The 15562-nt window shown below is 40.7% G+C and overlaps 1 protein-coding gene across 1 annotated transcript; it reads right to left on the minus strand.

The window, feature by feature from the left end:
- Nucleotides 1-451: 451 nt before the first annotated feature.
- Nucleotides 452-1218, minus strand: LOC138873866 (uncharacterized). The gene is made up of 2 exons (XM_070152351.1): nt 813-1218; nt 452-726 (listed from the first exon to the last, which is right to left on the minus strand). The coding sequence occupies exons 1-2, from the start codon at nt 1216-1218 to the stop codon at nt 452-454; spliced, it is 681 nt and encodes a 226-aa protein (XP_070008452.1).
- Between the last annotated feature and the right edge of the window lie 14344 nt (nt 1219-15562).

The following is a 15562-nucleotide window of genomic DNA, read 5'->3' on the forward strand; positions in this document are numbered from 1 at the left end:
AAATCTGCGACGACTTTCTTGGTTACAGCTCTGTAAGATGCAGCCTCTACCCATTTTGTGAAGTTATCAATGGCTACCAGAATAAACCTATGTCCGTTTGAAGCAGTGGGCTCAATCGGACCAATAACATCCATTCCATAGGTGGCGAATGGCCAAGGTGAGCTTGTTGCATTGAGCTCATTTGGTGCCACTTTTATCATATCGGCACTTGACATTGAAAGCATTTGCGGGCATACTGAATGCAATCCGTCTCTATGGTCATCCAAAAGTAACCTGCCCTGAGTATCTTCTTAGCCAAGGCAAAACCATTCATGTGTGGGCCACAGGTCCTAGCATACGTATCCTCAAGTAGCTTAGAAGCTTCCTTTGCGTCGACACACCTTAGTAAACCCAAATCAGGAGTTCTTATGTACAATTTCACTCCAGTGTGGAAGAAGTCATTTGACAATCTTCAGAGTGTGCATTTTTGAGTGTGATTTGCATGCTCCGGGTATTCTCCTTTTGATAAGTATTCCTTGATGTCATGGAACCAAGGCTTTCCATCTGTTTCTTCTTCGACATGGGCACAATATGCCGACTGATTATGGATCTTCACCAGAATGGGATCAATATAATTCTTATCTAGATGTTGTATCATAGATGACAAAGTGGCCAATGCGTCGGCAAAATCATTCTGAATTCTGGGCACATGTTGGATTCTATCTTCATAAACCTCTTTCTCAATTCCTGCACATGGTGCAGATATGGCAATATCTTGGAATTCTTGGTGTCCCACTCTCCTTGTACTTAGTGCACGAGCAAATCTGAATCACTGATCACCAACAGCTCTTGAATGTTCATGTCGACTGCCATGTTGAGTCCTAGTATGCAGGCTTCATACTCTGCCATGTTATTGGTGTAGGAAAATCTGAGTTTAGCAGATACAGGATAATGCTGACCCGTTTCTGATACCAAAACTTCTCCAATGCCCACTCCTTTGAAATTTGCAGCTCTATCAAAGAACATCTTCCAACCATCATATGCCTCGGTAATGACCTCTCCTACGAATGATACTTCTTCATCAGGAAAATACGTCTTCAAGGGTTTGTATTCTCCTCCCACCGGATTTTCAGCAAGATGATCTGTCAATATTTGTTCCTTGACCGCCTTTTGAGTTACATAGACGATATCGAACTCACTTAATAGTATTTGCCGCTTGGCCAACTTCCCAGTAGACATGGGTTTCTAGAATATGTACTTCATGGGGTCCATCCTGGATATGAGGTATGTAGTGTAGGCACAGAAGTAGTGCCTCAATTTCTAAGCTGTCCAGGTCAAAGCACAGTAGGCACGTTCCAGCAGAGAGTATTGTACTTCATAAAGTGTGAACTTCTTACTTAGGTAGTATATGGCATGTTCCTTTCTTCCTATCTCATCATGTTGTCCCAAAACACATCCGAAGGCTCCATCTAATATAGATAGATAGAGTAGAAAAGGTCGTCCTGGTTCTGGCGGGACCTGAACTAGTGGTGTGGATAGGTATTCCTTGTTCTTGTCAAAAACTTTCTGACAACCCTCTGTCCAGCTTGTTTCGGCATCTTTCCTCAGCATCTTGAAGATGGGTTCACATATGACTGTGGACTATGCTATGAAGCGACTGATATAGTTGAGACGTCCTTGGAAGCTCATCATGTCCTTTTTGCTCTTTGGTGGTGGTAACTTCTGAATAGCCTTGACTTTGGACGGATCCAGTTCGATCCCTCGACGACTGACGATGAATCCCAATAATTTTCATGCGGGAACCCCGAATGCACACTTTGCGGGGTTCAGTTTTAAGTTGTACCTCCTTAGTTTGTCAAAGAACTTTCTCAAGTCCGCTATGTGATTTAAGGCCCTCTTGGATTTGATAATGACGTCGTCTACATATACCTCTATTTCCTTGTGTATCATATCATGGAAGATGGTTGTCATGGCTCTCATGTTAATGGCCCCAGCATTCTTCAGACCGAATGGCATCATCTTGTAATAGTATACACCTCATGGTGTGATGAAAGCTGTCTTCTCTGCATCTTCTTCATCCATCCAAATTTGGTGATAACCCGCGAAGCAATCTACAAAGGATTGGAGTTCATGCTTGGTGCAATTATCGATCAGGATGTGTATATTTGGCAGTGGGAAGTCGTCCTTGGGACTTGCTTTGTTTAAATCCCGATAGTCAACACATACTCGAACCTTCCCATCCTTCTTCTGAACTGGCACAATGTTAGCTAACTAGGTTGGGTATTCAACCACCCTGAGAACTTTGGCTTTGATCTGCTTGGTAACTTTCTCCTTGATTTTCAGGCTCATGTCTGGTTTGAACTTTCTGAGTTTCTGCTTGACTGGTTGACACATGGGATTAATAGTCAGATTGTAAGCCACTATGGACGTGCTCAAACCGGTCATGTCATCATATAACCATGCGAAGATGTCCTCATACTCTTTTAGGAACCGAATGTACTCTTCCTTCTCTTTCGGTGACAAGTAGATGCTGATGCGAGTCTCCTTGATGATCCCAGCGTCTCCCAAATTCACTATTTCCATTTCGTCTAGGTTGGACTTAGGCTTATTCTCAAAATTTTCAACCTCCCTGACAATTTCCTCGGGTATCTCATCTTCTTTATCTGAATCACTATTCTCATGTTGTATTGCCTCATTACATGTCACAGTCACTGGTTCATCAAGAAAAGTAATAATAACATTGTAGAAGGAAAAAGTATAAAAATAGTAATGAATAATGATAAAGAACAAATGCATTTGATTAAAACTGAGAAAATCGTTCAGACAAAGCTTGGCTCGATGAATCGAGCATTTACTTTGAAACAAGTAAATCTTAAAACAAAATTACTGGAAATCTTAAATGCCTAGAACAGCTATAGAAGTAAAAATCTGCCAGGCTACCCAAGGACTTGGCGGGCTCGGGATGGTGTGGCGGTCCAGTTTCTGTGAACAGCTCCCTTCTTCACGGTCTGAATAGTGAGGCCTTCTTCCTCCTCCTCCTCCTCCTCGATTATGGTACTGCAGTCCATGTCTTCATCCTCCAAGAACAAATTCTTCAACCCAGCTAGTGCTTCTTTTTCTGCAGTCCCCCATATCGTATCAGCCTGGTGAAAAGCTTGTTCCAAACATGGCACTGGTTGCTCAAGAGGGTAATACGGTCCACGCCATGGAGGCAATCGATTCCTGTACTCTTTCCATATGTACTGGTATCCGAGCCCAAAGGTGGTACCATGATTTTTCAGCTATATCGGTTTAGTGATACCATGAAGGTTCTTTCCTAACCCTTTGCCGGGTTCATATCCAAACCATGCCAATATGCTTTCTATTTTTCCACTCCACCATTTATCCTTCTCGACGGCGTTGACCCGTTCAATATGATGATAAGTTTCCCCTCCTAGCCTTCTTCAATGTCCAATGGCCGGAATGGTTTGACTAGTGTAAATGGGGTTACTTCCATCTCCGTGAGTGATTACCTCCTGACGGTTCCATTCAAACTTCACGGCTTGATGTAGTGTGGAAGGCACGGCTCCAACATCATGGATCCACGGTCGTCCCAACAAAAGGTTATATGAGGCTGGTATGTCGAGTACCTGAAATTTGACGTCAAACCAAGTTGGCCCCATCTGTAAGCAAAGGTTGATTTCCCTGATCGTGGCCCTTTGGGACCCATCGAAAGCTTTCACGTTCATGCTTACTACCCATATTTCATGGAAACCTTTGTCCAACCTTTTCAGAGTGTCTAATGGACAGATATTTAGGCTTGAACCTCCATCAACCAAGACCCTGACAATGAACTTGTCTTCAAATTTCATCGTAATATACAATGCTCGATTGTGATTCAGCCCCTCAGGTGGTAGTTCATCTTCGTGGAAGATAATCTTATGACTTTCCAATACTTGCCCCACCATGTTGGCTATTTTACGCCAGTGATGTTATTTGGTACGTAAGCCTCGCTCAACACTTTTATTAACGCGTTCTAGTGTGCCTCTAAATTCTGCAATAGTGACAGAATAGATATCTGAGCAGGGACTTTGTTCAGATGGTCAACAACAGAATACTCCTTTGCCTGTACTTTCCTCCACAATTCATCTGGCCTGGTCTCAATGATAGGCTTCCTAGTAGCGGCATCCTTACTTGATCCCCACATATGTTCCGGTGTCTAGACTCTTCCAGTTCTAGTCATTGCTTGTGCGGCGTCAGATTCCTCTACCTTGGCCTTCCCTTTTCGTTGAGCCTCGGCAACATAATCCCAGGGTATTGCTTTTGAGTTAAATGGGGATGTGGTTGGTACTGTCATAGTAAAAGTTTTGACAACTTCTACTTCAAATGGAGCGGGGGTGGCTGCGGGCAGAGCCACCTCTACCTTGAATAGAGCTGATGCATTTCCTCAACCTCGATTGGTGACTGAGTCTGTACCACAATAAGAGTAAGTGTGACTGCAACTTTAAAGTCATTGCCTTATCGAATAAGCCCAATCGACCCCTCAGGGTCCCATTCTTCATTCGTCTCTATCACATGTACACCATCACCTCTATGATCAGGGAGGGGATTGTTGCGGATATTATGTGCGGCTTCCTTCGCCTGTATGACCTTGTTGTCAATTAGCGTCTGGATCTTATCCTTCAATGTTCGGCACTCAGCAATGGTGTGCCTCTTCATACCGGAATGGTACGCACAAGTTTTGTTCGTATTGACCCATTGGGATGGATTTTCTAATGCCACAACGAGAATAAGAGTGATGTAACACGCGGCTTTCAACCTTTCATACAATTGGTCGATGGTCTCAGTTGTGGCGGTGTATTGTCTGGGTGGCTTGCGATCGAAGTTGGGTCTAGGTTTTGGATAATTTTGGCGAGCTGGTGGTGATTGGAAGTGGGATGGTTGGGAGTTATAGGTGTAATGGATAGTGGCTGGTTGGGAATATCTGGGAGATGAAGGTTGATATGTAGGCAGTGGTTCTTGGTATCTGGGTGGAGGTGTTTGATATGTGGGTGGAGGTGTTTTATATGTGGGTGGAGGGTTTTGATAGATAAGCGGAGATTTTGGGCCCTAAGCCACCATTACCGTTCCAACATCTTTCCTCTTTGATATGCCGCTTGACTGTAATGCCTTATTTATGGCTTACAGTGCCTCGAAGTTCGTTACCATCCCGTTTTTGATTCCTTCTTCTATTCTTTCTCCAAGTTTGATGATGTCAGAGAATTTGTGATTTTTGATAACCATCAACCTTTCATAATATTGCGTATCCTGTGCTCTGACGAAGAATTTATTCATCTGTTCTTCGTCCAAAGATGTCCTGACCTTAGCTGCTTCCGACCTCCAACGAGTAGCATACTCACGGAAAGTCTCAGTAGGTTTCTTCTTAAGATTCTGAATGTAGAAAACATCGGGTGTATTCTCTGTGTTGAACCTGAACCGGTCCATGAAATCTGATGTCATATTTACTCAATTAGACCATTTCTTGGGATCTTGGCTGATATACTAAGACAAAGCATCCCTAGTAAGACTTCTTATAAAGAGCTTCATCCGGATCTTTTCATCTTTCTCGACCCCGACAAACTTGTCACAATAGGTCCTTAGATGAGCCCTAGGATCACCTGTGCCGTCAAACATCTCGAACTTGGGAGGTTTGTACCCCTTAGGCAGTTCCACATCTGGCTGTATGCACAGGTCTTCATAGTTTAAACCTTATATTCCTCTGTCGCCTTCAACACCTTGAACTCGGCTTGTTAACTTCTTGAGTTATTCAGCCATTATTTTAATGAGCAGGTCCTTCTCGAAGGATTCCAGTGTATAGGAGATTGGTTGGGTAGAGTGAGGTACAATTTACACATATATCGGGTTGCTTTGATGGGTGCTAGGGACTTGGGTGTAATGATGGTCATTAGTGGAATTTTGGGGATCGGGAATGTGGTGTGGTGTGTTTTGGGGAGTGTGGTAAGTGGTGGTTTGTGGGTACTGAATTGGTTAATGGTGATGTTGTGGCGAAGTTGGTATTGGCAGTGGATTGAGATTTTGGGGTGGAGTTGTGTATTGATTTGGTGCAGGAGGATTTTGGTTTTTTGTGTTCTGAGGAGGTGTTGGGTTCTTCGCGTTTTGTTGGTGGATGTTGGGGACATTTAAGGTGAGTGACAGGTTTGCCAAGTTGCGAACCTCCTCAAGTTCTCCTTGCAGTTCCAGTATCTTTTGTTCCAGTCTTAAGACTAGATCATTTGAGGTCAGCGTACTACGGTCAGCTGAGGTTTCTGCGTCTCAATATTCTCCTTTCGAATACCACTTAAGTCGTCCATTTTTGCTTTTTCTCTGCCTTTTGTGTTGCTTGGAGGAGGAGGTGGTGGAGGGCCTCTAGATCTGGTATGATACACTGATGAGGCCAGTATAAGTGAACCAATCTAAGGGGATGGGAATAATAAAAATAAGGAAAAAACAAAAAGGTAACAAGTTAGTGAGGATTTTGAAATGTTTGCAGTATTTAAACACACGTTGCGGAAATGTAAATTCGTGTCCTACTGTGGGAACCTCGTTGTGCCCGAGGTAGGCCTAGCGACAAATAAATTTGGAAAACTTTTAATGCCAATAAATGCTTCATTTAATAATATAAAAATAGACGAATCCCATATAACATTAAGACAATAAAAATAAGTCGCTACTGGCACTTGGCCTTATCACATTTGGAAAGCGAGTAAACCTAATCTATTTGGTCTCAGAAGGACCTTCCTCAGGTTGAATGCTCTCGTTGATCAAATCCTCCAGTTAGCCTAGGTTCACCAGTAAGAATGCCTTTGCAAATGTCCTTATTTGTTTCCCTCAGCATTCTGGCAGTCGGTGACTCTCTTCCTCACTTTTCCTTCCAATTCCAATAGGCTGTATTCCAGATATTCCAGCTTCTCGCTAGATTTGGCGGCCGTCTCTTTCCATTCATTGATTTGGTCATCTGATGGAAGATTCCTCCACCAGTCTAGCAAGAGTGAGGGTGTGCTAACCATACCAAAACTGGGGACCTCATGCCTCATTTTCTGCAAAACAAAAGGGTTAGGATTATGAAAAACCCGATAGACTTTTGGATAAGGTTTATCTTAAATGATCATTATGTGGACAACATATTGATCCGACTAGGTTTGACCATGATGCATGCACAATTTTGACCAAAGTAAGGCTACTCTGGGGTTTTAGACTGGTACCCTCAAGAGGACAACTCGAGGGGGAAGGCACGGAACCGTCGACTTCACCGTTGATCGACTGGATTTACCGCAAATAAGCCTTTCCGAATTTAAGGGTAGTAAACAGGAAGAGCGTAACCACTCATTAAGCATTGCTATAGGATTTGATACACACGAGTGGAATATGATGCATGATTTATACAACAATTAATAACATGTAGTCAAGTATTTGCACGTAGGAAAAATAAATAAAGTATTTAAATAATTGAAAGACAGTTACGGAAAAAGAAAACAAGGAGACAAACTAGTGTCAGAGAAATAAAGAAATCATAAATGCTTGAAACCAGTTAAATCCGGATAAGGGGAAAGGGTACACGAGATAAAGCATGCTTGGACTAATTAAAAAAAATAAGTTCATTATGGTAAGAGCCTAAGAATATCCCCAGCAGAGTCGTCATGCTGTCGCGCCCCCTTCTCCCTCCCTTTTTACGTGGAAGAAAGGTCTGGTTTCGACATTTATGGGGGGTAATAACTCATTTCCTTTTGGGAATTGGGTATTTTGAAGAGTCGCCACCTAACGAATTATGGTGCATTAGGGCACCTAGAGCGATTAACTCTTGGATTGGTTTTCATTACCAGAGATTAGGGTAAGGGCTCGAAATAATCTTGAGGGGAAGGTGTTAGGCACCCCTCTCGGTCCACAACTGTGGGTCCCAGCCGAACTTATACTTATGAATAGTCTTTTAACAAATAAGTAGCTGAAACAAATAATTGCAAATAAAGTATGTTGGACGTTGTATGACTCAGATAATAAGAGAAGGGATTTGAAGAAGTTGTATACATAAAAAGAAAGTTTTAAGCAAAAGGAGTTTGGAAAGGAGGGGTCCTAGGTTGGTTAGCCTACAGGATCATCCCACGCAATGCCCGGTAAACACTCCTCAACGAGGAGGGGCTACACGTGACATTAACGCGTAGTCATCATATCCATATATACCCATTTCCCACCCCTTAGTGGTTATTAAAACGAGTGTTGTTTAACGATCCCTATGCGTGCTGTTACTTATCCCTTCTTAATGGTCCTGGAGGAAATTAGAAACTCTACCTATAGGCAGTTCTAGACAGACCCCTAAGGTTTAAAGGAGAAAATACTAAGGCGACAAGCAAGAACACATAGGACTCTTAGCAAATAAAACAGGAAGGAGCAACTAAGAGGCTCAGTTTTACCTCCACATATAAGGCATGTAAACAGCACGACTCAAACACAAATAAAGGCAATATTGTTAAACAGTATCCTAAGACATGACGTCTAGGTGAGTATCAGAACACAAGAGACATGCAGATTTATTTTATAACTCAGAAGCAGGGGCCCTAATCAGTTTGCCTACTGATTTAAGCCTGTTAATCATTAAGCAGTGCACACAAAGAGGCAGTTTCCAGTTTTATAAGAAATTTGATTGCCTAAGGCTTGCCTAGGCGTAGGATAATGCACAATTGTTACCAGAACCATTACAACAATGAAGGAGTTATTTACCTAAAAAGCATATTGTTCTAAGTGTTACAAAATATAGAATTATAACCAGTTTTATTTGAACAGGATAAATGGGCGTGAGACTGTTTTATATCCTTTTTTCATGCATCAGTAGTTTAACTAGGTATGGCAGAGCGAGTATGAACGAGATCCTAAACATGGGATCTTATATACACATATAAGGTTCAGAATGATTTATATGTAGAATTCCTAAAGCATGATTTCTAAATGCATAGCATGTCACAAAATGATTTCAAAATATGCATAAGTAACAGTTTATTTTAATGTTGTCGTTTATCCTAGAAACAGGATTTCTAAATGCACAGCAGGTCACAACATGATTTCAAAAGTACTTGAAAAGATTTAAGCAGGGAAACAGTTTGAAAAGGGACTGGTTTGAAATAGTTTTGTAAAAGACAACAGAGACAGTTTTGAAAAGAGAGTAGAGTAATAAGCAACAGTCCAAACACAGTATTCAAAACAGGTTCATACACAGCCAATGAACATAGAACCAAGGCAGGTTCAGCAACCAGAAACAGGGGTAAAGGGATTTGGGGACACATAGGTCATATAAGTAAACACATAGTTACAGGAGCATAGCAGTTCTTGTGGGGTCTACGGGATTAGGGAATATCTAGTGATAACAACACAGTATGGATTTTAGAAACAATTATAGAATCAGACATTTAAAGTGACAGATCAGTTTGCAAAGTAAATGCATATCAAAACTGGATAACAAGTAGACAAGTATTCAAAACATGGTAGAGTCATATTGAAACAGACTACCATGGGAGTAGAACATGTTCTGAGATGCCTTAAGAGGATTAGACTAGCATGCTAGATGAAGCAATAATGTAAACATGTCAATTACACATTGAACAACAAAACCATAGATAGAAACAAATCAGAAACATGATAAACTGAAGCAGTAAAAGAAACATATTGGTTTTGGGTCTTGAATTGAAATCAGAACATACCAGTAAAGAGATAGTAAACACAAAGTGAAGAATGGGAGATCACAATAATTAGCCTTGTCTTACAGACGGCTAACCCAAAATAAGAGCAAGTAGTCAAAGAAAGAGAGCAGAAAAGTTTTGAGTGTGAGAGAGTTTGAACTAATCTGTTCGTCTGTTGTGTTAATGAAAGAGCAGGGTACTTATAGTTTGAAAACAGGTAGAAAATAAGGCAAGAATCATAGTTCAGCAGTTATTATGGAAATATGTACTAATTAGAATCAAATCAGTATAAGTACTTCTCTTTAATTAAGGAGTTAAATAACGAATAAGGAAAGAAATCAATGTACGACCAATAAGGACAGACTTCAAATATAGTAGGTATAGGGTAAATAATTATTGCTAGGTTCATAAGTTTCTAATTAAGGAAATAGCATAAGAATCAATTAACAACATAGTCAATCACGTAATAAGGCAAGAGAATGATTTAAAGGTCGGAAATCAGAAAGGGTATCAATCACAGGAAATCAGTAAAAGGTATCAATCATAGGAGATCAGGGATTTAACTAGAAATAGTACTGATTAGACGAAATTACCATAAATTTCCGTTAACAAACAAAGTAAACATAATATAGGCAGGAGAAGCAGAATCAGAAACCTTAATAAACACAAGGAGGTAGAAAATCATAGAAGCTCAGAACATATGCATGAGAAACAAGTATACATACAAATCAGATAAGCAAAGACAGTTTCAAAACCCCGAATTAAAACCAAAATAATTAGGGTTTTCAACATGATGAATCAGATAAAAGGAAAAACTTAAATAAACCGCTTAAACATGGTAGAAATCATAGAATAATACTAAAAATCAGAGGGAAAATAATTTTGTAAAGGGGTTAAGAAACCCTAGTTTCGAAGATGAAGAGGCATTTTTGAAAAATCAGAAAGATTATCAGAAAAACAGTGAAGATAACTCAAAATAGACTCAGATCTGTGGTAGATCTGAAAATTCAAGAGATGAGTTAGGGTTTCAGAGAGAGATAACCCAGAGATGGAAAATTCCGACTTAGAATTCATGGATCTAGCCGGAAAATAGAAAGAATCTTACTCAGACTGGCCAAGGTGACCGGAGAACGGCAAGAATCAGGCCATAGGTGTGAGTGAATAGCCATTGGTCCCTTGAGGAGCTTTGAGAGGTCAAGAATCCGGCATGTGGGGGAGATATGGAGGCTAGGGGTAGTGGTGGAACCACCATTGATACCGGCGAGCCAACGGCCGGCGAGTAGGAGCTGTGGTTATGGAATGGCGGAGTGAAAGAGAAGAAAGGAGGGTTTGGGGGGTAGTCTACAACAACAACAACAACAACGACCCAGTATAATCCCACAAGTGGGGTCTGGGGAGGGTAATATGTATGCAGACCTTACCCCTACCCTGAAGGGTAGAGAGGCTGTTTCCAGGAGACCCTCGGCTAAAAAAAAAAGCAACAGGAGCCGATATATTAGTACCATAAAAATGCATAATAAAATAACAGCAATATAAGAGATATGAAATACAGAATACGAAATATGAAATAGATAACTGGTATAGTAAAACTAGCAGGTAAAGCCCTGCATCAATAGACGACCAATGACATTCTTAGTCTAACTCCTAACTGGCTAGTCTCACTCTATTGTGCTGTAGAAATATTCATAACTCTCCCCTAACCTACAACCTTAATGCTCGACCTCCAAAATTCCCTGTCAAGGGCCATGTCCTCAGTAATCCTAAGTCGCGTCATGTCATGTCTGATCACCTCTCCCCAATACTTCTTAGGTCGTCCTCTACCTCTTCGCATGCCCACTACAGCCAGTCGCTCACACCTCATCACCGTTGCATCAGTGCTCCTCCTCTGAATGTGCCCGAACCATCTGAGTCTTACTTCCCGCATTTTGTCCTCCATGGGGGCCACGCCCACCTTCTCTCGAATATCTTCATTCCTAATCTTATCCATCCTTGTATGCCCGCACATTCCCGAATCTTATCCATGGGGGTAGTCTATTAGGTTAAATTAGGAAAAGGGGGGATCTGGACCGTTGATTAGAATTGATCAATGGTTCATATTGGACTAGGGATTGGGTCGGGTAATTTAGGAATTGGGCTTTGGGGTATTGGGCTGATTTAATTGGGGTTTTGGGGCTGGTTTAATTAGGTTAAAATTGAAATAAAATTGGCTATTTGTTAAATACCCAATTAAATTAAATAAAACAATTTACAAAAATATCTGGTAATTGTACAAAATTAATTTCATGCATAGAAAATAGTTAAAAATGACTACTTAGTATTTAAAAATATGAATGATTAATTTTCGGTCAAAAATAGTATAAAATCATATGCTTGGGCTATAATTGCAAAGTTATTGCAATTGTAGCCAAATAATGCCAATTTGGCTAATTATGGAATGATTTGGTATAAATAGGACCATAAATAATAAATTAAATCAAGAAATGCTTTTGAAATCACTTGTGATGCAACTCTGTAATTATTTGTTGGAAATAAAATGCTGGATAAATTAATAAAAATATAGAAAAATTATGGAAAAATACCACTTTCTATTAATGCATGATTTTGAAGGTATATATGCAATTTTAAAATATTTTGGAGAAAAATTGGATATCAACAAAGTCCCCCGACAGTTTCTCGTTTTCGTTTTCTAGACCCTTCAACAGACTTCCCTTTCTGGCTTACAACCCCCACAGTATCTCCTTCAGACATAGCTTGCTCAACTACAACCTTCTTAGACTTACTACTACCCTTCACGGATGTTCCACTTTGTTTTTCAATAGCTTCATCGAAAGCTCCAACCACAGATTTCTGGACTTTTGTAGATCGTTTTACTAAGGAACTGGGTTCCTCTACAGCATTTTCATCAACCTCAACCACTGGAATGGTTTTGTCAATCACAAATTCCCCCTGTTTCATCAACCTTTTTTTCTTTTTCTTGACACTCATCTTACTTTTCTACAAGGCAGACTCGAAAGCCTCTTTCTGCTGCAACCTGGTAGTGGGTCGCTTAGAAGAAGATTTAGGAGTCTCTGCTGGTTTGCGCATCTTAAACAGCGCGCTGAGAACCATATCATATTCATCAATAGGTATCTCACTGGGTGGAATGGATTCCAAGGGCTTAGGATAAACAAGAGGTTCCTGGGTTGATTTAACTAGAAGAGAACCATGTTCTCCAACATGTTTTTCTGTTACAGTTTCATGGACTGGAGACGTGAAGAGTACCAAGGTTCTTTCATCGCCTAGGAATGGAGTTTCTCCCCCCGAAACTCAGACAAAAGGGAGGCTCCTTCATTCAAAAGACTCTCATCAATGATAGCCATGATATTGTGTGTTGCTTCCTTTTTTGGTAAGTCTATGAGAGCCACTGAGTCCAAAATGGAGGAGTTCAGATACTGATCAGGATCATCCTCAGAGACCTCTGACACCTGAGTGGTAACACTTTCTGAGTGTTCTTTGGTAAGATCAGAAGAAGGGGAGACATGGGGTTTTCAACACATGGAAGGGAGACAGAGTTTGACGGAGAAGGAAAAACAATAGGAAATGAGGAGGAAACAGGTGTGGGTGTAGTAGTATTAAGGATAGTGGAAGAGTGGATTTCTAGAGGTAACTTTAAGGAGGATGGGGAAATGGGAGTGGTGTTGATGGTAGGATAAGGAAGAGATTGTTCATTTGCCATTGTAGGAGGATTTGGTAGAGAATTTGAGTGAGAAAGAAGTGAAGAGGGGATCACAGAGATACAGAGGAGATGAAGGTTCAGGACTATTGTGAGACAGAGAGAGAGAGAGTTTTATGGGAAGAAGGGCTAATATTGAGAGGGGAGAGAAACGGGTTTTGAAGGGTTTTGAAATGGCAGTTTTGTGGGAATACGTAACATGCAGTGGAGGTGAAAGGATTTGAAAGATAAGACGTGACATGCAGACTCTGAAAATTTGGATGATGTGGTAGTTGAATTAATTTTGTTAACCTTTTTGAGAAAGCATGCAAAAAAACACATTACTATTAACCTGTGGTACAAGAACCTGATTCCCGAACGGTTTTTGTAAAAGATTTTAGTAGCTCTTCTTTCGCAGTTCAGCATTGTACCTTTAGCTTTTATGATTGTCATGAGTGTTTACCTGCAACAGTATATATGTGAGTTAGGACTAGTCAGAAAGCATTTTAGCCAATTTTACATGAATGAGACTTTCATGGTCATGTGAGCAGAACCAAGTTCTCTCGTAGGTTTAATTACCCCAAGTGCCATCCTATTTCTCTCAAAGAGTTCTCTGCAATTTGATGTTCTGTGCAGCAAAATCTCATACAAATGAGTCCTTTTTTCCACATTATTTCTTGAGACAATGGTATCTGATGTTAATGTGTTTGGTTTTCTTGTGCTGGACCGGGTTCTTTGCTATGTTAAGAGCGTCTGCTTTAACTGTTGAGAGAACCACTAGGTTGTGTTTCCTTGTACCCTATGATATTAAGCATGATCCAATAGAATGAGCCATCCCAGATGTGCTCTTCTTGACCATCAGATAACCTTGTTTCTTTCAAATTGATGCAATTCCTCTTGCATTGTTGTAATCCAATCAGCATCCTTCAAGGATTCCTTGATATTCTTGGGTTCTATCTGGGATAGAAATACAGAGAGGACTAGGAAATTTTTGGATTTTGATCTTGTCTGTATCCAGCCTCAAGGGGTGATTATGTTATCAAGTGGATGGGTGCTTTTGTGTTTCCATTTAAGGATTGAAGTTTGATTAGTAGAGGAACTGAGTAAATTAAGTGGATTTCTCTGCACTCCTTGTTCTGCTACTTGTGGAGTACCTTGCGATGCATCCCCAACTCTTCCTTCAGCTTCAGTGGTAGTAATTGAAGTACCAGGTTCCTCTTGAGAAGTGGAAGAAGATGTTGCATTGTCTTCACCTGTCTCCTTCATTTGACTCATCATATCAGCCTTGCCATTTGAAACATCATATATTTCCCCAGGAACCAAAAGTGGTTCATTATCGAGAATATCAATGTTTCCTCCCTTGTTAGAAGAGGGTGTCTCGCTGAATAGCACATGAACACTTTATTTCACACATTGTGTCCTTTTGTTGTAGGCTTTGTAGACTTTGCCTTAAGAGAAATATCCCAGAAGGATTTCTTCATCGCTTGTTGCATCGAACTTCCCAAGCTGGTCCTTCCCGTTGTTGAGAACAAAGCAATTGCATCCAAAGATTCTCGGATAAGTTATCTTTGGTTTTATTCCATTGAGCATAGGGGGTTTTATTTAGGAGGGACTTGATCATACACCTGTTCACCAAGTAGCAAGCAGTGTTTATTGCTTCTATCAGAGATTTTTGGCGATTCCACTGTCAATGAGCATTGTCCATACCATGTCTTCTAGAATTCAGTTCTTTCTTTCACAAACGCCATTTTGTTGTGGAGTCCTTGATACTAAGAAGTTGTGAGTGATTCCATTTTTATTACAGAGCTCATCAAATTTGGCATTGTCAAATTCTGTCCCCTGGTCAGATCTGATGCATGCTACCTCAATTCCATCTTCACGTGGATCTTCTCGACAAAGACAAAAATACCTCGAAAGTCTCACCATGTGTTCTAAGAACTAGTGACCAGGTGAATCTTGAATTTGGCAGACCACGAACTAGGTCCTTCTAAATCAAGTTATTCAGAGGTGAGAAGCTTGCATGCCCCAATCTTCTATGCCAAAGTTCTGCATCATTAACAACTGCCTTCAAGCAGCTCATATCACCCGCTTGCAGAGATTTAAAGTCAGCAACGTAGATGTTCTTGTATCTTTTGGCTACTAAGACTTTTACGCCAGTTACCAAATTGGTAACTGTGCACACTTTTGATACAAACTCTACTTTGTTCCC

Source organism: Nicotiana sylvestris, chromosome 7 (genome assembly GCF_000393655.2).
Source record: "Nicotiana sylvestris chromosome 7, ASM39365v2, whole genome shotgun sequence".
NCBI classification, from domain to species: Eukaryota; Viridiplantae; Streptophyta; class Magnoliopsida; order Solanales; family Solanaceae; genus Nicotiana; species Nicotiana sylvestris.

What these genes read in the sequence shown, in the direction of transcription:
- LOC138873866 (XM_070152351.1), bottom strand. Translation starts at nt 1,218, where the DNA reads ATGTCTACTGGGAAGTTGGCCAAGCGGCAAATACTATTAAGTGAGTTC. An exon ending in TCAAGAGCTGTTGGTGATCA is followed by an intron (nt 727 to 812) that starts GTGATTCAGATT and finishes CACCATGTGCAG; the next exon opens with GAATTGAGAAAGAGGTTTAT.